The sequence below is a fragment of the Saccopteryx leptura genome, chromosome 13 (assembly GCF_036850995.1).
Source record: "Saccopteryx leptura isolate mSacLep1 chromosome 13, mSacLep1_pri_phased_curated, whole genome shotgun sequence".
NCBI classification, from domain to species: Eukaryota; Metazoa; Chordata; class Mammalia; order Chiroptera; family Emballonuridae; genus Saccopteryx; species Saccopteryx leptura.
Window position 1 is genome coordinate 42,401,096 of NC_089515.1, and position 22,762 is coordinate 42,423,857.

A 22,762-nucleotide genomic window follows, 5' to 3' on the forward strand; every position below is an offset into this window, starting at 1 on the left:
GAGTGGCTGTGGGCTCTCTGCCCTGTGCTCTGTGGGATATTCTGAGTTCTTGGCTGTCCACAGAGAATTGCCCTCGTGGGGCTCGGTTTCGTTCCATCATCACCAAACCCTCACACTTCTGCTTCCTTTGCCTTGTGTCTTTTGAAATTTGGTTTAGGGCAGTGGAAAGTCCGAGACCCTCTGCCCACACCACTTGAAGGTCCTATTCAAATAGTCTTTTCTTTTGAACTTCCCCTAAGATGGCATTTAGAAAAACAAAAGAAAATTTTGCTTTTGCTTTGCTGAGTGAAACTGAACAGAAAAACTAAGACAGCTACCACTGTGGTTATCAGGCTGATTTTGAAGTAGACCATTTGTAAGATAGTTAACATCACTGGCAGTGATACGATCAAATCCTAGCGACGTCGGGCATGTGCCGGCTCTGTGCTGGGTCTCCTGAAGGGGACAAAGACAACAGAAGTAGCCCCCTTCCTGGGACAGTGGCCAGTCTGCAGCCCAGCAAGGACACTACCAGCAGAGTAGCTGCTATATAAGATCCACCCTGAGCCCTGGCCTGGTAGCTCAGTTGGTTAGAGCATTGTCCCAATACACCAAGGTTACAGGTTCAACCCCCGGTCAGGGCACATACAAGAATCAATCAATAAATGCATAAATAAGTGGAATAACAAATCAATGTCTCTCTCTCTCAAAAAAAATTTAAAATTAAAATTAAAAAAATCCTACCCCAGACACCACGTTTTTTTGACACCTCACTCCTTTGGTCCCTCCCTGCCCCTCAGCCCTCTTGTTCTCTGTGCCCATGTAAGCTTGGCTCCTCGTTACAGCAGGTGAACTGGGGGAAATCGCATGTGCTTATTTGTTCCTAAGATTTCCTGGAAATCGGTCTCTTTGGATAGAAACCAACTTCTAACAGGTGCCTCGTCATACTTGGTTTTCTTGATGGGAAGTAGACTTGCCCCCATTGTGTTTTCTGATTGTCCTGGCTAGCTCCCACTGGACCAAGGGAGATGACGGGGCGTGCAGGTGGCTTCTTGTGCATTGAACGGTGTTACCATAGAAGACCATTGTTTTCTGCAGGGAATTTGCCCTGGCCAGGGTCTTGGATGTGGGAGGTAGTTGTGATAGACTCACAGGAGCTAAGCAGTAAACCAGGGCGGGAGTTCCCCTGAGCCACCTCTTCTAAAGCAGCTGAGTTTCCGCCTGAGTTCCACCTCTGGGGAAAGGAGAAGTTGACCTCAGCGGTCTCTCCCTGAGGTCACGCACCAAACGGAACCTCGTCTAGGAGCTGGGATTCTTCTGGCTGCCCATCAGGCAAGGAAGGGTCAGGATTTTGTTCTCATGCTCCCTACAAAAAACTGACCCTTTGTCAGTCATTGCTTCTGCTCCTTGGTCAGAGAGAGAAGGAGAGAGAGACATTGATCTGTTGTTCCATTTATCCATGCATTCATTGATTGAGTCTTGTATGTATTCTGACTGGGGATCAAACCCACAACCTTGCTCTATTGGGACGATGCTCTAATCAACTAAGCTACTTGGCCAACTTGATCATTAATAATAAATGATCATTATTATTATTATTATTATTTGTATTTTTTGAAGTGAGAAGCGGTGAGGCAGAGAGACAGACTCCCGCATGCACCCAACCAGAATCCACCTGGCATGCCCACTGGGGGGCAATGCTCTGCCCATCTGGGCCGTTGCTCCGTTGCAACTGGAGCCATTATAGAGCCTGAGGCAGAGGTCATGGAGCCATCCTCAGTGCCTGGGCCAACTTTGCTCCAGTGGAGCCTTGGCTGTGGGAGGGGGAGAGAGAGACAGAGAGGAAGGAGAGGGGGAGGGGTGGAGAAGCAGATGAGTGCGTCTCCTGTGTGCCCTGGTCAGGAATCGAACCCGAAACTTCTGCATGCAAGGCCGATGCTCTACCACTGAGCCAACCAGCCAGGGCCAAATGACCCATTTTAAAGTGAACAGTTCAGTGATGTTTAGTACATTCATAATGTTGAATAACCACTACTTCTATATAATTCTCAAACATTATCACAAAACAAAATCCTCTACCTAGGAAGCAGTTACTACCCCCTTCCCTCAGCCCCTGGCAAACACCAGTTTGCTTTCTGTCTCTATGGATTTATCTATTATGGATTTTTCATATATTGACTTCTTTCATTTGGCATGATGTTGATGCGATCCATCTACATTGTAGCATTCCTTTTACAGCTGAATAATGTTGCGTAATTTGTTAATCCATTCATCTGTTGAGGACCATTTGGGTTGTGTCTACCTTTTGTCTATGTACATGACGCTGCTGTGAATACCATTCGTGTTTAAGTATGGGAGTCCCTGTTTGCAGTTCTTTTGGGTGTATATATACTTAGACGTGGACTTGCTGGGTCATATAGGAATCCTAATTTTACTTTTGGAGGAGCTGCCAGATTTTCCGCATTCCGTTCTGCCAGCAGTGGACGAGTGTTCCAGTTTCTAGTATCCTTGGCGTTTGAAACTGAAAGCTGAATTAACCACTGACAGGATGGGGAAGTGGCCTCTCGGAGACATTTTGAACTTTTGCTTTCACACGGCCTATGCATGAAAATGCCCAGGAGGAAGGATACATCAGTGATGTAAGCAGAAATTCCACCGGCCGCAGATGTCATTGTGTGTCACATCCCGCCACATTCTGAGCTCTGGGCTTCAGATCAGCTCAACCCATTTCCCCGTGAACAAGCTCGAGACGTGGCTCTTCTTCAAGCAGAAGATGACCGACTGCGAGTTTGGATACATTCACAGGCTGGCCCAGGACTATCTGCACTGCATCCTGCAGATCCCACAACCTGGATCCCCTCCGAGCAGAACCTCCAGAGTGTTGCAGGACGTGGCTTTTTCAGTCCAGAAAGAAGTCGAAAAGAACTTGAAACCATGCTTGGACAATTTTGATGTTGTATCTGTAGACAATGCCAGAACAATATTCAATCAAGTGATGGAAAAAGAATTTGAGGATGGCATCATTAACTGGGGACGGATTGTGACCATATTTGCCTTTGAAGGGATTCTCCTCAAGAAACTTCTCAAAGAGCAAATTGCCTCAGACGTGGACACTTACAAGATTTCTTACTTTGTGGCTGAGTTCATAACGAAAAACACAGGAGAATGGATAAGGCAAAATGGAGGCTGGGTAAATAGTTTTCATTGTTCTTTATTTGAAATCAAAATTTACAGTTTCCTTGCTAATTACAAATATATATATATATGTATGTATATCTAAGGATTGTATTCTCAGCACCCCTCTAACCCATCTTTAGAATCAACAGCTCAGAGCCTAGCCTAACTTCGTGTTTGCTAGAGTTGTCATGACAATGTAAACTTAGCAGCGAAAGAGTTGGTATTAGACACTGTTATATTTAGGTTTTATATTTATTATGTTGCAAAAGGTAGGTGCAAATTTTTGCAAGTTCATTGCTTACAGATCAACCCCCCCCTTTTCTAATATAACAAATTCTGGCTGTTAAAGCTTGATGGTAAAAAGTAATGTGCTGTACTATCAGCAAGAAACTTTACTCAAGAATTTCCAAATAAAAATTCACTTTATTATCAATGATTCAAAAAGCCAGGACCATGTGTGGGGCCTATATTAGAACTTATGTTTATTAGGGGCCTTTTACAGTTGGATGTGTGTGTGTTCCTCCTTATGTCCCAATACTTTATACTTAGCTTTTTTCTATTCCCTCTCTCCAGAGGTAATCACCGTTATCAATTATTTTACATATAAAACATAGCTATTGAATATAGCCATAGAAAATATGTATAATGTTTCTTTATAAAAAAAAGATATTTTTTTTGTTTGTTTTTGCGAGAGAGACAGACAGATAGACAGAGATCAGAAGCATCAACTCGTAGTTGTGGCACTTTTAGTTGTTCATTGATTGTTTCTCATATGTGCTTTGACTAGGGGCTCTAGCAGAGCCCTGATCCCTTGCTCAAGCCAGCAACCACAGGGTCATGTCTATTATCTCACACTCAGGCCAGCGACTCTATCCATGCTCAACATGGTGAGCCTGAGCTCAAGCTGGGAGACCTCAGGGTTTCGAACCTGGGTCCTCAGCATCCCAGATCGACTCTCTATCCACTGCACCACCGTCTGGTCAGGTGTAAAAAAGTTTTATATGAATAAATATACAATAGTAGTACATGGTACTTGCTCTGCTATTTCTTCATCCAAGGGTATTTAAAAGAGTATTTTTTAAAAGAGTGCAGCATTATATGCTGCTGTGTGCAAATGCTATGGAATATCTGACCATTTCTAGCTGATGGATATTTAGGTTATTTCCGTAGTTCACTATTATGAATGATGCTTCATTGACTATCTTTATTCATGCCTTCCATGTGCATGTGAGTGTTTCTCTAGAGTGGATATTGGGATATAAAATTGCTGGGTCATAGTGTAGGTACATTTTTTAATTTACTAGATCCTTGACATCCAAAATGTTTCTACCAAGTAACACTCCTATCAGAGCCTGTGATAATATCAGAAGTCCGTTTCCCAATCCAGCTAACTAAAACTAGGTGGTAGCAATCTCATAATGTGCCCACTCTGTTGGGTTAAAAATATACACCTGATTTGCCTGACCTGTGGTGGCGCAGTGGATAAAGCGTCAACCTGGAAATGCTGAGGTCGCCGGTTTGAAACCCTGGGCTTGCCTGGTCAAGGCACATATGGGAGTTGATGCTTCCAGCTCCCCCCCCTTCTCTCCCTCTCCTCTCTAAAATAAATAAATTTTAAAAAGCACCTCTTACCTAAGAGTGTGCCTTATTAAAAAAAAAAAAAAAAATATATATATATATATATATACACACACACACACCTGATTTATCTTGTTTAATTCTCATTTCCTTGATTACTAGTGAGGTTAAACATCTTTTCATATGTTTTCTGACTCCTGGCAGTTCTTATTTAGGGAATTGCCTATACTCTTTGCCCATTTTCCTATTATTTTGTCTTTTTCTTATTATTGTAGGAATTCTTTGAATATTCTGGATACAAAGTATTTTTGTGTGTGTGGGTGTGTGTTCACAGTTCTTCAGAAAAGGTCTAGTGAGCCCAATGGGGCAAAGACAGACAAACCCTGGGCACGTTACAGACATAGTTCAGGTGATGTGGTCTGAACTTTTTGATTATCATTCTATGAGATCATGATATATAATAATGATAAAAATGATTATTTATGGAAAAATATTTTATGCATGTGGCAGGTTGCTTCCAATTTGCTCTTTTAAAACCATAGCTGCCTTCAGTCATGATAAATGTTTTAAAACTTGATATAACCCTACTTCTGGGAATTTGCATTTTGTTTGAGGCCCCCCTGTAGAGTGATGGGGCTTACTGCAAGCTCTCTCTTTCCACTCACCCCTTCCTCCTGGAACCCCTCTTTCTAACATAGCCTGACTTGGGGCTGGGTGAAGCATGTGAGATATTGTCACATTTTCCCCCAGTTGCTCTGAGAAGCCATACCGCAGGACTGGTGGAAATTTCAGCTGTGCTGTGTACCTTTCAAGTCAAGGCAAACATTCTTTTTTTTTTTTTTTTTTTGTATTTTTCTGAAGCTAGAAACTGGGAGAGACAGTCAGACAGACTCCCGCATGCGCCCGACCGGGATCCACCCGGCACGCCCACCAGGGGGAGACGCTCTGCCCACCAGGGGGTGATGCTCTGCCCCTCCGGGGCATCGCTCTGTTGCGACCAGAGCCACTCTAGCGCCTGGGGCAGAGGCCAAGGAGCCATCCCCAGCGCCCGGGCCATCTTTGCTCCAATGGAGCCTTGGCTGCGGGAGGGGAAGAGAGAGACAGAGAGGAAGGATGGGGGGGGTGGAGAAGCAAATGGGCGCTTCTCCTATGTGCCCTGGCCGGGAATTGAACCCGGGACTTCTACACGCCAGGCCGATGCTCTACCGCTGAGCCAGCCGGCCAGGGCCAAGGCAAACGTTCTCCAGCACAGAGACCCACCCGTAAGCCCGGGCTGGGACTGCTTTCCAATGTCTACTATAGTATTTGGAACCGAGACGCTGATAAATGTTATTTGAAAATTTAATTTCTTTTTAAAATATATTTTATTTATTGATTTTAGAGAGAGGAGAGAGAGAGAGAAAAAGAAAAGTAGGGGCGGTTAGGGGAGGAGTGGGAAGCATCAACTCGTGGTTGCTTCTTGTATGTGCTTTGACTGGGCTAGCCCAGGGTTTTGAAATGGGGACCTCAGCGTTCCAGGTCGACACTTCATCTGCTGCATCACCACAGGTCAGGCAAATTTAACTTCTTAACAATAAATGTTGTGAGGTCTTGGACTTACTAATCGGTGCGGGGTAGGGAGCTGTCTCGGAGAAGTTTTAGAAGTATACTTATCTTTTGGGGAGGCACGAGTGTGAGTATGGAATACTTTGTATGAGCGTGGCAGGGGAAGCCATTCTTGAGTGGAGCCATAAATACACACGTGGGCTCACACAGGCACACTCAGCCTTCACCAAGTCCTTCAGTCGGTTTCAAGTTTTCAACTCTACACCTGAGTAACTTAGGTCTGAGACCTGACGGAGACACTTTGTAAGATAAGATGTCATTTCAAAGCCCCCTCAATCTTCCTTTCCCAGTTGAGTCATTGATTCCGTTAATGAAAGGCTCTGCTTCTGAGTCAGGACACTCTAGTAGAGCATCTGGTATCTTCTCACGGCAATGTTGACGGATCTGCTGAAATGAATGAACTTACTCTTGAATGATTCATTTCGAGGGAAATGGCACAGTCACATGTTGTGCTAGCAGAGTCAGATGGCCCTCAGAAAGAGGCGGAGAGAGATTTCACAACTTTATCAAGACACTAGCCAACAACAACTTCTCACTTGCCCCCCTCCCAATAAAATGCTCAGAACAAATCATCAATCATGAAGCTGTGTTCTGTTGTCCTGTGTATTGTCCATATTTGCTCATCATTGACTCCAAAGTAGAACTAGAGAATACCCATTATTTAATGAAATTGTAAATGTGCCCAGAGATATTTTTTAAAAAATTGATTTGAGAGAGAGAGAGAGAGAGAGAGAGAGAGAGAGGAAGGGAGAGGAAGAAGAAAGGAATACTGATTTGTTGTTCTACTCATTTATGAATTCATTGGTTGATTCTTACATGTGCTCTGATTGAACCCACCGCCTTGGCACATGGGGATGACATTCCAACCAACTGAGCTACCTGGCCGGGGCCAAAACGTGCCCAGAGATTTTATGAAAACATTTGGATCAAGAATGTGGTCTGGGGGAAAAGCACCAACTCTGAAGTAGAGGAACCTGGGATGGTTTCGAGACTGTAGTGCTCACTACCTGTGTAACATAAACAAGTTACTTAACTTCTCTAAGCCTTGGTTCCTCCTCTATGAAACAGCAGGACTGCTGCCACCTATCTCCCAGGAGAGGTGTAAGGATGAAATCAGTTCATATTGTGTCTAAAGCACCTAGAGCAGTTTCTGCAAATAAGTTCTCAATAGTTGCTGTTGTTATTAGTAGTAGTATTGTCTAACTCCCTTGAATAAATATATCAAATCTCCATTAATTATATGATCAATTACAGTTAGATGTTAGTCACCATCTAAAACAGATGTCTTGAAGTGAAAAAATTAAGACCAGTGTATCGATAATGAATTTATAAGTTCTTAATTTATTCTCTTTCTCATATTTATCAGCATAAGTTTCTTTCTTCCTCCCTTCCTTCCATTCTTTCCTTCTTTTGCTGATTCTCATCTCTGTTTTTATTCCTCTTCCACATTTATTATTCCTTCTTCCTATCCCTTCTGCCCATTGGAAATGCTGAGAATGGCTAGCCCATCACAAGATCTGATAGGAGGACAAGTTCTATTTTCTGCTGTTTCCAGCATTCTTTTAAGAAGGATGGTTCTTAGCAACCAGTAGAAAGTGCCTGAGGTGAAACTCTTCACCCCTTGGGATCTCCTTTCCTTTTGAGCCAGGTGGCTTTTTACTTCCTCCCTCTGTGCTGGGGGAGCGGGCGGGGCTCAGCCCTTCCACGCAGGAGAAATCTCGTCTGCTTTATGCACCTTGTGCTTGGCATAGGGCCTTTTGCAGAGAAGGTGCCCAACAAATACTGCTTCCTGTGGCCCATTCTCCACATAGCAACCAGAGTGATGTTTTAATAACTTGGATTAGATCATGTCCTAGCCTAATGAAAACCCCTCAAACACCCTTCATCCCAGAAATAGAAATGCAAAGTCCTGACCACTGTATTCAAAGCCCTACACAGTCCTCTCTGATCTCATTTCTGTGAGCCCCTCCTGTGCTCTTGCTCCTCCAACCTCGGGGCTTTCGCATTTGCTGTTGCCTCTGTCTGGAATAGTCTCCCCCTGAAGTCTGCATGGCTCACTTCTTCCTTTCACTCAGGTCTCTGCTCCCAAGTTGCCTGCTAACAGGAGTCCTCCTGAATCATCCATCACAAGACCACTGCCACTCTACCCCTGTGCTCTGCTTTACTTCCTTCAGAACTGTTTCCATGACTGGCCATCAGTCACGTAACACCTTTTCTTGCTCAACTGTTTATGGTCTGTCTCTGTGATGAGCGTTTAGGCTTTAGTGAGGGCAAGGATGCTGTATAGTTAATGTGCCAGAGTGCTTCCAGTGCTTAAAACAGTACCGTGTATGTGCTGAATGCTCCATAAATGTTTCTTGAATGAATAAATGAATGAATGATTGTGAGAGAAGTGGGAATAATATCACGCCATTTCCCATATCTTAAAAAAAATCCTGAGGGTCTGATTTTCTTTGGATTATTGATACAAGATATTATTTTATGCTTTAGGCTTTCTTAAAACCTTAATAACTTAATAAACTATGCCCAGAAATAACCAGATCTGGGCAGCCTTGTATAATACTATATATATTACTGATAGGATATTGAATCCTTATTTATATATTTATTTTTATATAATGGGTTTTTTTTGTTGTTTGTTTGTTTGTTTTTTACAGAGACAGAGAGAGAGAGTCAGAGAAAGGGATAGATAGGGACAGACAGACAGGAAAGGAGAGAGATGAGAAGGATCAATCAACAGTTTTTCATTGCGACACTTTAGTTGTTCATTGATTGCTTTCTCATATGGGCCTTGACCGTGGGGCTACAGCAGACTGAGTAACCCCTTGCTCAAGCCAGCAACCTTGGGTCCAAGCTAGTGAGCTTTTCTCAAACCAGATGAGCCCGTGCTCAAGCTGGCGACTTCAGGGTCTCGAACCTGCGTCCTCCGGATCCCAGTCTGACGCTCTATCCACTGTGCCACTGCCTGGTCAGGCCATATAATGGTTTTAAGATACAAACAGCATCATTAGAAAATATTTTTCAAAGAGGAAAAATCACTCCCATCCTAACATATTTGAATGTAGACATCATATGTAAATACAATTAAGGTATATATATATGAGTTCTTTCATGTGACATAAGTTACAGCTATTTTCAACATCTCCTCACATATTCCATGTTAATTTCTGTGTCTACAGAATATTCCACCAATTTTAAGTGTCATAATTTACTTACCCAATTCCCAAATAGACATTTGGGTTATTTCCCATTTTCCCTTTATAGAAATAATGCTTTAATAATGAAAACATGTGTGGTCTTCTCCACCTGTATATTATTATTTGGAACCAGTGATCTCGGAGTCCAGCTGGTGCCTTCAGGATTCAGCGCTGCCTGGGGCTTGAGCCGGCACCCTAGGTAACGAGTCAGCACACTCAGGATCAAGCCTGCGACCTCGGAACTTTAGAACTGTGCTCTATCCACTGTGCCACTGGCTAGGGCTCCACCCACATTTTAGAATACTGCCTCACTTCTAACAATGAAATGATAGATTTTTAAGATATGATTCTAATTACACTACTTATATATATTGAAATACTTAAGTCACAACACTTTTACCAGTATTGGGGCAGTGCCATTAAAAATAAGTTTGAGGGTTAGGCCCTGGCCAGTTGGCTCAGCAGTAAAAAACTTTAAAAACTGACCCTGGCCGGTTGGCTCAGTGGTAGAGTGTCAGCCTGGCATGCAGGAGTCCAGGGTTCGATTCCCAGCCAGGGCACACAGAAGCGCCCATCTGCTTCTCCACCCCTCCCCCTCGCCTTCCTCTATGTCTCTCTCTTCCCCTCCCACAGCCAAGGCTCCACTGGAGCAAAGTTGGCCCAGGCGCTGAGGATGGCTCCATGGCCTCTGCCTCAGGCGCTAGAATGGCTCTGGTTGCAACAGAGCAACGCCCCTGATGGGCAGAGCATTGCCCCCTGGTGGGCATGCCGGGTGGATCCTGGTCGGGCGCATGCAGGAGTCTGTCTGACTGCCTCCCCATTTCCAACTCAGAAAAATACAAACAACAACAACAACAAAAAAAAACCCCAAAAAACTTTAAAAACTATGTCAATTTAACAGGTCAAAAAAGCAATAAGATTGCATTAAAATATGAATTTCTTTAACTGCCAGTAACACTGAATTTTTTTCCCATATACATGTAAATGATTCCTATTTCTCTTTCCAATACCTTTGCCCTTGTAACTACTATGAGCTGGATTGTTCTCTTACATTGGAATGAACTCTTTCATGGAAACTAAATATTTTCCTAGTCTGTTCTCTTTTAGGTTTTTAAAAAAAAATTTAATCTTCATATAGCTGAATTTGTCAGGTTTTTTTTCCTGTTTAGTCTCTTTAGTTTAGAAATGGAATGTGTGTAAGATGACATACTAACTGCCCCGTCATAATAGATGGCGCTCGTTGGCATAATGAGGAATTTACATCAGAGTGTCTCATTAATGTGGGGCTTGTGAAACTTCTAGGAGGGGAGCACTGGAGTGGTGCATACCTAGACTGTCCGGGAACTGCGGGCATGTGCGGAAGGGAGGGGAGGACGAATAGAGAAGGAGCAGTTTGTGCCCTCCTTGCGGCAGGACAGCCTGTGTCTCAGAGCATGACTCTACACTAAACAGGCAGAAGCTGGTTTTCTTGGGCAATCTTTCAAATGGAAACTCCCCCTGACGGGTGCTGATCTTTGCTGCCGTGATGCTCAGAAAGCTGATTCCAAGACACTGCAGAGCTCTCAGATCTCTTCCGGCTGGAGTTGCCATTGGCTTACTTTCTTCTTCTTCTTTTCTTCTTCTTTCTTCTTCTCCTTCTCCTTCTCCTTCTTTCTCCAAGTAAGAGGAGGGGAGACAGAGAGACGAACTCCCGCATGTGCCCCGGCCAGGATCTACCAGGCAACCCCCATCTGTGGCCAATGCTCTGCCCATCTGGGGTCATGCTAGAAACCAAGCTATTTCTAGTGCCTGAGGGGGAGACTCCACAGAGCCATCCTCAGCACCCAGGGCAATGCACTTGAACCAATTGAGCCATGGCTGTGGGAGGGGAAGAGAGAGAGAAAGAAAAAAGAAGAGGCGGAGGGGTGGAGAAGCAGATGGCTGCTTCTCCTGTGTGCCCTGACTGGGAATCAAACCCAGGAGATTCACATGCTGGGCTGACGCTCTACCACTGAGCCAACTGGCCAGGGCCTTGGCTTACTCTTTAGTGTTCATTGCTGGAAGGCATTTGTAACTCCAGAATGTGGACCTTGCTAGACACAGAACTAAGATTTACTAGATGAACACTTAAAAATATTATTTTAACAATTTTCTAGTCTTTATGGTGGCTGCTCGGAAATTTGTGGAGTGAAAAGCACAGTGTTTGCATTCTAGTACAGGTCTAGGCACTAAGAAGTTGGGTAACCTTAGGTAACTTACTTTTTTATAGGCCTTAGTTTCCTCATTTGTCAAAATGAGAGGGCATTAGTCTGGATGATCTCAGAGGTGCTTTTCAGTGAGGATGCTCTATAATTATAGATCATAAATTAAATATAATGTCCAGTCCATACTCTCTATAATGAAAAAGAGAATGAATTGTAGCCCAACCTGTGAAGGCGCAGTAGATAGAGTGTTGACCTAGGACACTGAGGTCCCAGGTTTGAAACCCTGAGGTCGCCAGTTTAAGCGTGGGTTCAACCGGCTTGAGCATAGGCTCACCAGCTTGAGCACGGGGTTGCTGGCTTGGGCGTGGGATCATAGACATGACCCCATGGTTGCTGGCTTGAGCCCAAAGGTCACTGGCTTAAAACCCAAGGTTGCTGGCCTGAGGAGCAATCAATGAACAACTAAAGTGATGAAACTACGAGTTGATGCTTCTCATCTCTCCCTCCTATGGGTCTCTCTCTCTCTCTCAAAAAGTAAAAAAAGAGAGAGAGAATGAATTGTAATAGAAACAATCAACAACGTTTTCATTAGCTCACTTCACTTAATCTGGCTTTATTGTGAGTCCTCATGATTCTCAGCACAATACAGTTTACAAACATACATGGAATATTTCAATGCCAGACAACTAAAAGAGAAAAAGGGGAAAAAAGAAAGACTTTTGATTCCCTAGAGCTAGAGCTGCTGTCCAATATGGTAGTCACTTGTCACTTGTGACAGTTGAGTAGTTGAAATGTGGCCAATCTGAATGAAGATATGCTATAAGTACAAAACACACTTTGGATTTAAAGATTTGATACAAAAAAGTCTCAAAATCCTTTAATAATTTTCATATTGTAACATATTGATATAATATTTTAGATAAATATATTTCAAAAATCAATTTTGCTTCTTTCATTTTTTCTTTTAAAATGTGGCTACTAAAAAATTAAAATTACATGTGTGGCTCACACTATATTTGTATTTGCTCTAAGGTGGTCTGGAAGCAGAGACAGAAAAAGATGATGATCAGAATAAAACTATTGAAATGACAGAGAGGATTAACCATCTGTATTATTTAAACAAAAATTTCTTTGGTTTTTATTCCAGCAAATGTAGTCACCACTGTTTTTTAAAAATGTTAAATCTGTTCTCTCTTGTAGGAAAATGGCTTTGTGAAGAAGTTTGAACCCAAATCTGGTTGGCTGACTTTTCTGGAAGTTACAGGAAAGATATGCAAAATGTTATCTCTCCTGAAGCAATACTATTGACTGAAAAGGACACTGTATTGTGAAACCTGAAGCATGTTCTGTACTCTTGCAAGAGGTATTGCTAACACTTCTACTTTTAAACAAACAACATCGCTGATGCAACTTGACATTCCAGAGTTACGGAAATTTCGTCCCCCTTTTAATAAATAAATTAAATGTATGTGTCTCTGTGTACTTTGTGTCTTGCCTGGGAGTCCAATTGAGGGGCAAAATTCAATACAGGGTACAGGTAATAGATTAATGGGATGAGTTAAGAGGAAGGTGAAATCTTCTGGCCCATGGCAGATTTTCTTAAGGGTATGCCCATGACCTAAAAGTCATTTTCTTTGTAACTGGTCTAGATTACACAGTGGGTGAGTTGTCTTCCCACTTCCCTCTTGGCTCTATTTTTTTTTTAATTAAGAAAAAATTTTATGTATTGATGTTAGTGAGAGAGAAATTGAGAGAGAGAGAGAGAGAGAGAGAGAGAGAGAGAGAGAGAGACAGGAACATAGATTTGTTCCTGTATGTGCCCTGCCCGGGGATCAAACTAGCAACATCTGTGCTTCAGGACAATGCTCTAACTGAGCCATCCAGCCATGACATCTTCCTGGCCCCACTTTTTGTCAGCCCCAGTGCTCCTGGATGGTTAGAGTTTTCCCTTGATGCCCTACCCCCAACCTTTACTCCTTGGTCTGCCATTTGGAGTTGATGGATATAGCAGTCAGATACTCAGGACACAATGGGATAGTTTGAACAAAGGCAGGTAAATGATTTAATGCTAAGCCATTGCTAACCCTTCAATTTAAAAAAGTTCACATGTTACAAAACTGACTTTTGTTAGATCATGTTCCTTTTTTTTTTTTTTTTTTTTGCTTGTGTGTGTGTGAGAGAGAGAGAGAGATACAGGGATAGACAGACAGGAAGGGAGAGAGATGAGAAACATCAACTCAAAGTTGTGGCACCTTAGTTGTTTATTGGTTGCTTTCTCATATGTGCCTTGACCCAGTGAACCCTTGCTCAAGCCAGCAACTCTGGGCTCAAGCCAGTGACCTTTGGGCTCAAGCCAGTGACCATGGGGTCATGCCTATGATCCCATGCTCAAGCTGGTGACTCTGCACTCAAGCTGGTGAGCCCACGCTCAAGCTGACGACCTTGGGGTTTCAAACCTGGATCCTCAGTATCCCAGGCCAACGCTTCATCCACTGTGCCACCACCTGGTCAGGCCATGTTCCAATTCTGAGGTCAGCAAATTTGATAACAATATGGGAGCACTGTACCTTGTTCTAGACCTTCCTAATCTTCCTTCGCCTCCCACTATACCATCTCTGTCCCTTGACATTTGCATTATCATTCTTAGGAAGTTGTCAATTTTAATCCCTACTTTACTCTTGAGGGAACAGGCTTAACAGCAGGAAGAATCTTGTCCCAAGGTCATGGAGTTAGTGGGTGGGTCACATGGAACATCAAGTCCATGCTGGCTGTCACTGCCCTGAGCCTCCTCTCTGGGCTCTACTTCCTCTTGATCACATGATGCCACCCAGACCCTCTACTTCCTTCCCCATCCCTTTCACAAGTTGAAACGGCATATCAAGGTCAGCTGGGTGAAACTGGTTTCCCCACTGATGGTGTGGGTCTTTGGCAGCCAGGTGAATGTGATGTGTCCTACCTGTAGCGTCACCCAATTTAAAACTGGTCACCATTATTTTGGATCTGGAAAGTTTTACCTAAGCATGAAAGTTGCTGACAGGGAAAGGTTGCTTTATATAACCCTGTATGAAAAGAAAACAAACCTTGTCTTTATTTATTTTTATTTTATTTATTTATTTATTTATTTATTTATTTATTTATTATTTTATTTTATTTTTTGTATTTTTCTAAAGCTGGAAACAGGGAGAGATAGTCAGACAGACTCCTGCATGCGCCCGACTGGGATCCACCCAGCCGCCCACCAGGGGGCGACGCTCTGCCCACCAGGGGGCGATGCTCTGCCCCTCTGGGGCATCGCTCCCTGGCGTCCAGAGCCACTCCAGCGCCTGGGGCAGAGGCCAAGGAGCCATCCCCAGGCCCGGGCCATCTTTGCTCCAATGGAGCCTCGGCTGTGGGAGGGGAAGAGAGAGACAGAGAGGAAGGAGAGGGGGAGGGGTGGAGAAGCAGATGGGCGCTTCTCCTGTGTGCCCTGGCCGGGAATCGAACCCGGGACTTCTGCATGCCAGGCCGACGCTCTACCACTGAGCCAAACGGCCAGGGCCCCTGTCTTTATAAATGGTAGCACTATGTGGCTATTTCTGCTGGAAGGTACAATAGCGGGCACAGCATAAGGACGGCGCATGGTGAGGTCCTTTTTCCACAGTATTGGTGAGTTTTCTCTGATTCATCTGCCTTATGACCAAACATAAGATTTTCAGGCCAGCTGACTAGGGCTATGATTTGGAGTAAATCTAACAGGCTCACATGAGAACCCATGTTCTCAAAACTGTTCTCGAGTTGAAGGTTGATGATTGTGCTGTTTGAGCAAGAGAAGAGCATATACAGTATACAGGAAGAGTTTATTATAGACACTTACAAAACAGTTTATTTAAACAATTAATTCCCCCTGACCTTGCTTCCTATTTTACCGAGAACTGCCACATCACATATCTTCTCCACTTTGTTTACCTACCTACCCTGCATCTATGCTGCTATATTTTTCTTCCTTCCTATGATGGTGAATCAGTTGTTCTAAGGCCAGCCCCTAATATTTCTGAATTAGACCACATTCCTTATTGCCTCTGTAGGAACATTGCTTTAGCCTCACTCTTCTGCCTCAGAATTTCCCTCCCTACTGGATTAGTTCCATTAGCACACAAAATTGCTGTTATTTATCCTATGTATGCTAGGTCTGGCTGTGGTGTGACCAGTGGATTTAATGGCTTGGAGGCCAGTTAGGAGCCTTCTGTAATAGATGGTTAGTAAATAGTTTTGACTTACTGAGTCAACTAAAGTTTCTATATCTACCCATTTGTGTGTGTGTGTGTGTGTGTGTGTATATTTAAAACCACGAGTTCACACTGACATTTTTAATCCCAATACAACACCACAGGGTTCAGTTCAAACTTCATCTGTTCTTATCTGTAATTTGTTTTTCCAAAAGGGAAAAGCCTCACTCTCATTATCCACAACATATTTACTTATTTCTTCAATTCTAGAATAAAGTAGTTTTTGACAATTACTAATTTATAATTCTCTGAAAAACAAATGTACCAACTAGAGTGCAATGTTTGTGTAAGGTTATCTTCGTCTTTAGCCTTACGGCATTTAATCAAAATACTGTTTTCCGAAGTTACTTAAGTTCTTCTCCACCCATTTGGTTGTGGTTATGTTAATCATTTACAATACAGTTCAGTTTGTCCCTGACTGTATTTGATTTTGGCTTCCCCCACACCACTGTTGTATGTACACAGTTGTCCCTCGCCATATCGAGGTTCACTTTTCACGGTCTCACTGGATCGCCGATTTTTAAATTGTATATATCTAATTTTGTATCTTGGATTTTTCGCTATATTGCGGGATTTTGTGGTAGATAGGTATTTTTATATATTCTTTTATTTTTGTGGTAAAATAAGCAAAATAAGTATGGGAAAGGTTAATAACAGCGTGGGAAAGGTTTATAAGAGTGTGGGAGGGTTGATAAAGCCTTAAAATATATATAAATAATAAAATAAATGTAAAGTCTCTACTTCGTGGATTTTTGCCTATCGCGGAGGGGGGGGGGTCTGGAACCTAACCTCCATCCATAGATGAGGGATACTGTATAGGTAAAACATTAACATGGTTCTAAGAGTCAGAGTTATTGTAGGGGAACTCACTATAGAGATGCAGTATGGCTCCAGCAGCAGAGGTGTCTGGGAAGGGCTGTGCTCTCTGTAACTCTCTGCAAACTTATGCTGGGCTGACTGCTCCAAACCAGAATCATGTCCCAGGAGGGAGGTTAGTGAATGCATACATCTGCCTGATGTTATCTTTTAACTTACAAATGCATTTTTCGTTCTGATGGTCTTCGTGATTCATCACCGTATGGTTTTGCTATTAATCCCCTATGGGGACCCGATTCTAGGAGGGGCGTGGATTTTGCAGAGCCTGCCACCACTGGGAGGGAGCAGCTGCTGTGTCCGTGTGTCTGTAAATTCCCCTATTAAGGTTCTTACGAATTTGGATAAGGCTACGTGTCAGTTCCTTGAAATTGATCCTCAATTTAGATTTTTGGGGCTTTCCCTCAATAGCTACACAAAAAAGTACCATGAAAGAAATGTCACTTTCTCCTCCTCACTGCTACTCCATTCCCATTTTCCCCTTCTTTCTTCCCAATTGTCACCTATTCCCTATAGGTACCCAAATGTAGGTTGTTTTACGTGTACTGCATTTTTCCAGAAATGAGTAACAACATTTGTATTTTCTTTTATCCTTTTTTATTTCATGTAGATATAATTCATATTGAATTCAACCTTTTAAAATGTGCAATTCAGTGGTTTTTAGTATATTCAGTGTTGTACAACTGTAACTGCAATGGAATTTTTGGACATTTTCATCACCTCTCCTCCCAAACCCTTTACTCTACTCCCCTTTGTCCTCAGCCCAAGGCAACCACTAATCTACCTTCTGTGGCTATGGATTTGCCTCTTCTGGACATCTCCTATAAAGGAAATAAAAATAAAAAAATATTTGGCCATGTGTCTAGCTTCTTTCATTTAGTGTACAATTTTCAAGGTTCATCTATGTAGCATTTTAATTCCCATCAGTAAGAGGGCTTTGATATCTCCACATCCTCACCAGCCCGTTTTGTTTTGTTTTTTTAAGTTTAAATTGTTATAGCTATTCTAGTGGATGTGAAGTGGTATCACTTCGTGGTTTTAATTTGCATTTCCCTAGTGACTAATAACGTTAAAAACTTTGAATATGCTCATCAGCCATGTGTATTATCTTTTTTTTTTTTTTTTCATTTTTCTGAAGCTGGAAACAGGGAGAGACAGTCAGACAGACTCCCACATGCACCCGACCGGGATCCACCCGGCACGCCCACCAGGGGGCGACGCTCTGCCCACCAGGGGGCAATGCTCTGCCCATCCTGGGTGTTGCCATGTTGCGACCAGAGCCACTCTAGCACCTGAGGCAGAGACCACAGAGCCATCCCCAGCGCCCGGGCCATCTTTGCTCCAATGGAGCCTCGGCTGCGGGAGGGGAAGAGAGAGACAGAGAGGAAAGCGCAGCGGAGGGGTGGAGAAGCAAATGGGCGCTTCTCCTGTGTGCCCTGGCCGGGAATCGAACCCGGGTCCTCCGCACGCTAGACCTAGCTCTACCACTGAGCCAACCGGCCAGGGCCATGTGTATTATCTTATATGAAGAAAGGTCTATTCAAGACCTCTGTTCATTTTAGAACTGGATTATCCATTCCTTTACTGCCGAGTTATGAGTTCTTTATATACTATTATTCTAGATAAGAGCACTTTATCAAATAAATGATTTGCAAATAGTTTCTTCCATTCTTTTAGTCTTCATTTTCTTGGGTGTCCTCTGATGCACTTTTTAAATTTTGATGAATTTTCTTTTGTTCTTTGTGTTTTTGTTGTTATAACTAAGAAACAAATGCCTTAATTCAAGATGAACATTTATGCTTATATTTTCTTCCAAAAGTTTTGTGTTAACTCTTGTACTTAGGCCTTTGATCTATTTTGAGTCGATGCTCGCCTCAGTGATTTGAGATGACATCTTTATCATATACTCAAGTTTCCACATGGCTTCGGGTCTATTTCTGTGCTTTTAGTCTGTTTTACTGTCCACTGTGTATCTGAGTGGCAGGGCCACGCTGTTTTAATTACAGTCTTTACAGTATGATTCAATGTCTAGAAGGGCTGTGATCCAGAACCCTGTGTGACCTTTGGTTTTCCTAACTCTGCTTGAATGCTTGTTTTCCCCAAGAACTTTATTAAAGTTGACGTATTAACATAAAACCTCGTTTTCTCTAAACTTGTAATTATCTTTGAGTTTACCTTCCTTAGCCCTTGAACTGTCTGTCCCCCTTTCCCTGGATCCCTGAGCGGCGCCGTGAGGGTCATGTGACCTCCAGGAGCCTGACTCCACACCTGGTTGTCCCCTGGAGGTACTATCCTCTCTCCTCCCGACCCAGGTACACGCCCTGCAGGGGAGGAAAGGAAAGCCCGGTGCCTTCCTCGTTTCTGAAGGCGCGGAGCTCTCACAGGAACAGCGAGGGCCACCGCCCGCACAGAGCAGGGGCTGCCCGCGGAGAACGGCCCGACGGGACGGGGCGGGGCGGAGGCGGGGCGCCCGCGATCCGGAAGCCGCCGACCCTCCCCACCGGCGGCCCTACAGCGCCGACAGGGCTGAGAGCGGTCCGTAAACCTGACATGACAGCGGCGGCTATGAGTGGCGCCAAGCGGAGCCTGCGGGCCGAGCTGAAGCAGCGCCTGCGGGCCATCAGCGCCGAGGAGCGGCTGCGCCAGTCCCGCCTCCTGACCCAGAAGGTGCGCCACCGCAGGGGCTCAGGCGGCGGTAGGCGAGCTTCGCTATCTCACGGCCGCGCTGCGCGGGCTTGCCTATCTGCGCAGGCGCAGGTCTCTGGCGCGTGCCCTTCTGTGTGCGCACATCCCTCCGCGCGCACGTCTCCCACGCACGGACTTCCCCGCGGCGCGCGCACGTCACCGCCTTTCCTTCCCCTCACGCTGCCGTCCCCAGCGGCGTGCGCACGTCCGCTCCGGCACGCTCACATCCTTGGGGTCTTGTCCGGACGCGCTGAGGCACGAGGTCCGCGCAGCTGTGACAGGGACAGGGCTAGTGAGGGAACGGAGGGGGTGCCGCCCTCCTCCCGGGCGGCCGGGGCGGTGATGAGAGCTCCCCCGCGGGCTCGTGCAGGTGCTGAGGCAGGAGCAGGTGCGAGCACAGCTGCTGGGGGTGGGGAGGGCCCCAGCTATGGGCCTTCCACTCGCGTTCGAGGTCGCGAAGCGAGAAGCGGGGAGGAGGCCAGTTCTCGCGATAAAAGGACTGGAGAAGCGCAGTTACTTCAGATGAGGAACGTGCGCAGGGCGCGGAGGGGGACGAGCTAAGACCCTCTGAGCGCGCCAGGGTCCAGCGGTCCCCTGGTCCGGTTCTGAGTTAATGAGGGAGAACTGCTTCGCACACTGCAGCTGCCTACTAGGTGGAGAGCTGAGGGGACAAACTGAGCGGAGGGAGCGAGGTTCCCTGTCTGTGGGTGGGAACCTCCTGTCGGCTCCTTTCATTGCTGACGCTGCATTATATTTTAGGCTGTTTGTGTGACTTGGGTTTTCTTGCCAGGATAGCACAGCCAGCCCCATCCTGCCAGGAAGGCACGTGTGTGGGGGAGTGATTTTGGTTGGACACCAAAGAAAAAAATTGATGTCCTGTGAATAAGTAAATATTAGTAAATTTTTAAAATGTATTTTCAAATTACGGTTGACATTCCGTATTATATTAGTTTCAGGTGTAGTGGTGAGGCATTTATATAACCTACAAAGATGTTTAGAGCCTAGCGTGCGGAGGACCCGGGTTCGATTCCCGGCCAGGGCACACAGGAGAAGCGCCCATTTGCTTCTCCACCCCTCCGCCGTGCTTTCCTCTCCGTCTCTCTCTTCCCCTCCCGCAGCCAAGGCTCCATTGGAGCAAAGATGGCCCGGGCGCTGGGGATGGCTCTGTGGCCTCTGCCTCAGGCGCTGGAGTGGCTCTGGTCGCAACATGGCGACACCCAGGATGGGCAGAGCATCGCCCCCTGGTGGGCAGAGCGTCGCCCCTGGTGGGCGTGCCGGGTGGATCCCGGTCGGACGCATGCGGGAGTCTGTCTGACTGTCTCTCCCTGTTTCCAGCTTCAGAAAAATGAAAAAAACAACAACAACAAAAAAAGATGTTTAGAAATTAGCATGGGAGTTCTTTTCTTTGATGTTCCCTGAAATTAGATAGGTCATAGGAAAAATTTTTTTAAGGGAGAGAGACAGGAGAGAGATGAGAAGCATCAACTCATAGTTGTGGCACCTGAGTTGTTCATTGATTGCTTGCTCATATATGCTGGGCTGAGGGTGGGTGGTTCCAGCTAAGCCAGTGACCCCTTGCTCAAGCCAGCAACCATGGGGTCATGTCTGTGATCCCACACGGAAGCCTCTGAACCCGTGCTCAGGCTGGCTACTTTGGGGTTTCAGATCTGGGTCCTCAGTGTCCCAGGTCGACAGTCAATCCACTGCGTCAGCACCTGGTCAAACCATAAGAATTTCTTAATTACCCTTGACTATTCTATTATCCGTTATTTCTCAAGTTCAAAGTTAAAGCAGTAAAATTAACAGCATTTTACTCCTCTCTTCACATATGACAGCAATACAGTGACAACTGAGAACTGTCATCAGAAGGAGAAAAAGACACATGACCCTCAGCAATAAATACATTTTACTTAATACAAATATATATATATACACGTATAAGAAATATATTTTACAACCCAATATTTCACAACTCCATATATACCATGAACTTGAGTATTTTTTATTTTTCAATTGCAGCTGACATTCAATATTATATTAGTTTCAGCTGTACAGAATAGTTCCTAGACATATAATTTACAAAGTGATTCCTCTTGGCTAAGTCTAGTGCCCACCTGGCACTGTACATAATAATTATTATAATATACAGTGGTACCTTGAGATACGCATTTAATTCGTACTGTAACCGAGGTCTTAAGTCAGTCAACTTGTATATCAAACTGCTGATACTGGACCTGGGCGCCAACTAGCGGCAGCTTCCCGAATCACGACTCGTATCTCAGAATTTCGCTTGGATCTCAAACAAAAATACGGACTGAGTCACAGCTCGTATCTTAAAAAGTATGTTGGTCTATTTGTATCTCAAGGCACCACTGTAATTGACTATATTCCTTGGGCTGTACTTTACATCCCTGTGGCTACTTTGTACTTAAATTTTTTTTTTAATTAAAAAATGTTTACTGATTGATTTTTAGAGAAAGAAAGAGAAACATCGATTTGTTCCACTTATTTAAGCGTTCATTGGTTGATTCTTGTATGTGCCCTGACCACGGATCTAACCCATAGCTTTGGCCTATCAGATGATGTTCTGACCAACCGAGTTACCTGACTTCGGCTCCACCCTTCACCATTTGCAGCCAGTCCTCCCAACTCCCCATCCTTCTCCCAACTCCCCTTCCTTTTGGCAACCCTCAGTTTGTTTTCTGTACCTATGAGTCTGAGTCTGTTTTGTTTATTTTGTTCTTTGAATTCCACAAATAAGTGAAATCATGTAGTATTTGTCTTACTCTGACTTTTTTTTTTTTTGACAGAGACAGAGGGACAGATAGGGACAGACAGACAGGAAGGGAGAGAGATGAGAAGCATCAATTCTTCATTGTGGCACCTTAATTGTTCATTGATTGCTTTCTCATGTGTACCTTTATTGGGGGGCTGCAGCAGAGCGAGTGTCCCCCTTACTCAAGCCAATGACCTTAGGCTCAAGCCAGTGACCTTGGGCTTCAAGCCAGCGACCATGGGGTCATGTCTATGATCCCATGCTCAAGTCAGCAACCCCGTGTCAAGCTGGTGAGCCCATGATCAAGCCGGATGAGTCTGCACTCAAGCCTGCAACCTTGGGGTTCTGAACCTGGGTCCTCCACGTCCCAGTCTGATGCTCTATCCACTGCGCCACCACCTGGTCAGGCTGTCTGACTTATTTTACTTGGTATAATACCCTCTA

The 22,762-nt window shown here is 44.5% G+C and overlaps 2 protein-coding genes and 1 non-coding gene across 6 annotated transcripts in view; 2 read left to right on the forward strand and 1 right to left on the reverse strand.

Annotated features, from left to right (window-relative positions):
* Window positions 1-1,869: 1,869 nt before the first annotated feature.
* On the reverse strand, window positions 1,870-1,945 carry TRNAA-UGC (transfer RNA alanine (anticodon UGC)). Its single transcript has one exon. It is a non-coding gene; the product is annotated as a tRNA-Ala (tRNA).
* Window positions 1,946-2,580: 635 nt separating this feature from the next.
* Window positions 2,581-13,158, forward strand: BCL2A1 (BCL2 related protein A1). The gene is made up of 2 exons (XM_066354777.1): window positions 2,581-3,169; window positions 12,920-13,158. Exons 1-2 carry the CDS (start codon window positions 2,645-2,647, stop codon window positions 13,025-13,027), a joined length of 633 nt encoding a protein of 210 aa, XP_066210874.1. The 5' UTR covers window positions 2,581-2,644; the 3' UTR covers window positions 13,028-13,158.
* A 3,714-nt stretch (window positions 13,159-16,872) lies between these two features.
* Window positions 16,873-22,762, forward strand: part of MTHFS (methenyltetrahydrofolate synthetase) — a 37,385-nt gene continuing 31,495 nt past the window's right edge. The window contains exon 1 of one of the 4 annotated variants that reach the window (XM_066354780.1): window positions 16,873-16,975. Coding sequence is in view for 1 of the 4 variants with exons in the window: in XM_066354779.1 (XP_066210876.1) it covers window positions 19,408-19,524 (117 nt within the window). In the remaining 3 variants the exon portion in view is untranslated. Of the gene's footprint in view, window positions 16,976-19,235; window positions 19,525-19,569; window positions 19,931-22,762 lie in introns of those variants that run through there. The other 3 variants (XM_066354779.1, XM_066354782.1, XM_066354781.1) reach the window with 3 other exon arrangements.

What these genes read in the sequence shown, in the direction of transcription:
- BCL2A1 (XM_066354777.1), top strand. Translation starts at nt 2,645, where the DNA reads ATGTCATTGTGTGTCACATCCCGCCACATTCTGAGCTCTGGGCTTCAG. An exon ending in TAAGGCAAAATGGAGGCTGG is followed by an intron (nt 3,170 to 12,919) that starts GTAAATAGTTTT and finishes TCTCTCTTGTAG; the next exon opens with GAAAATGGCTTTGTGAAGAA.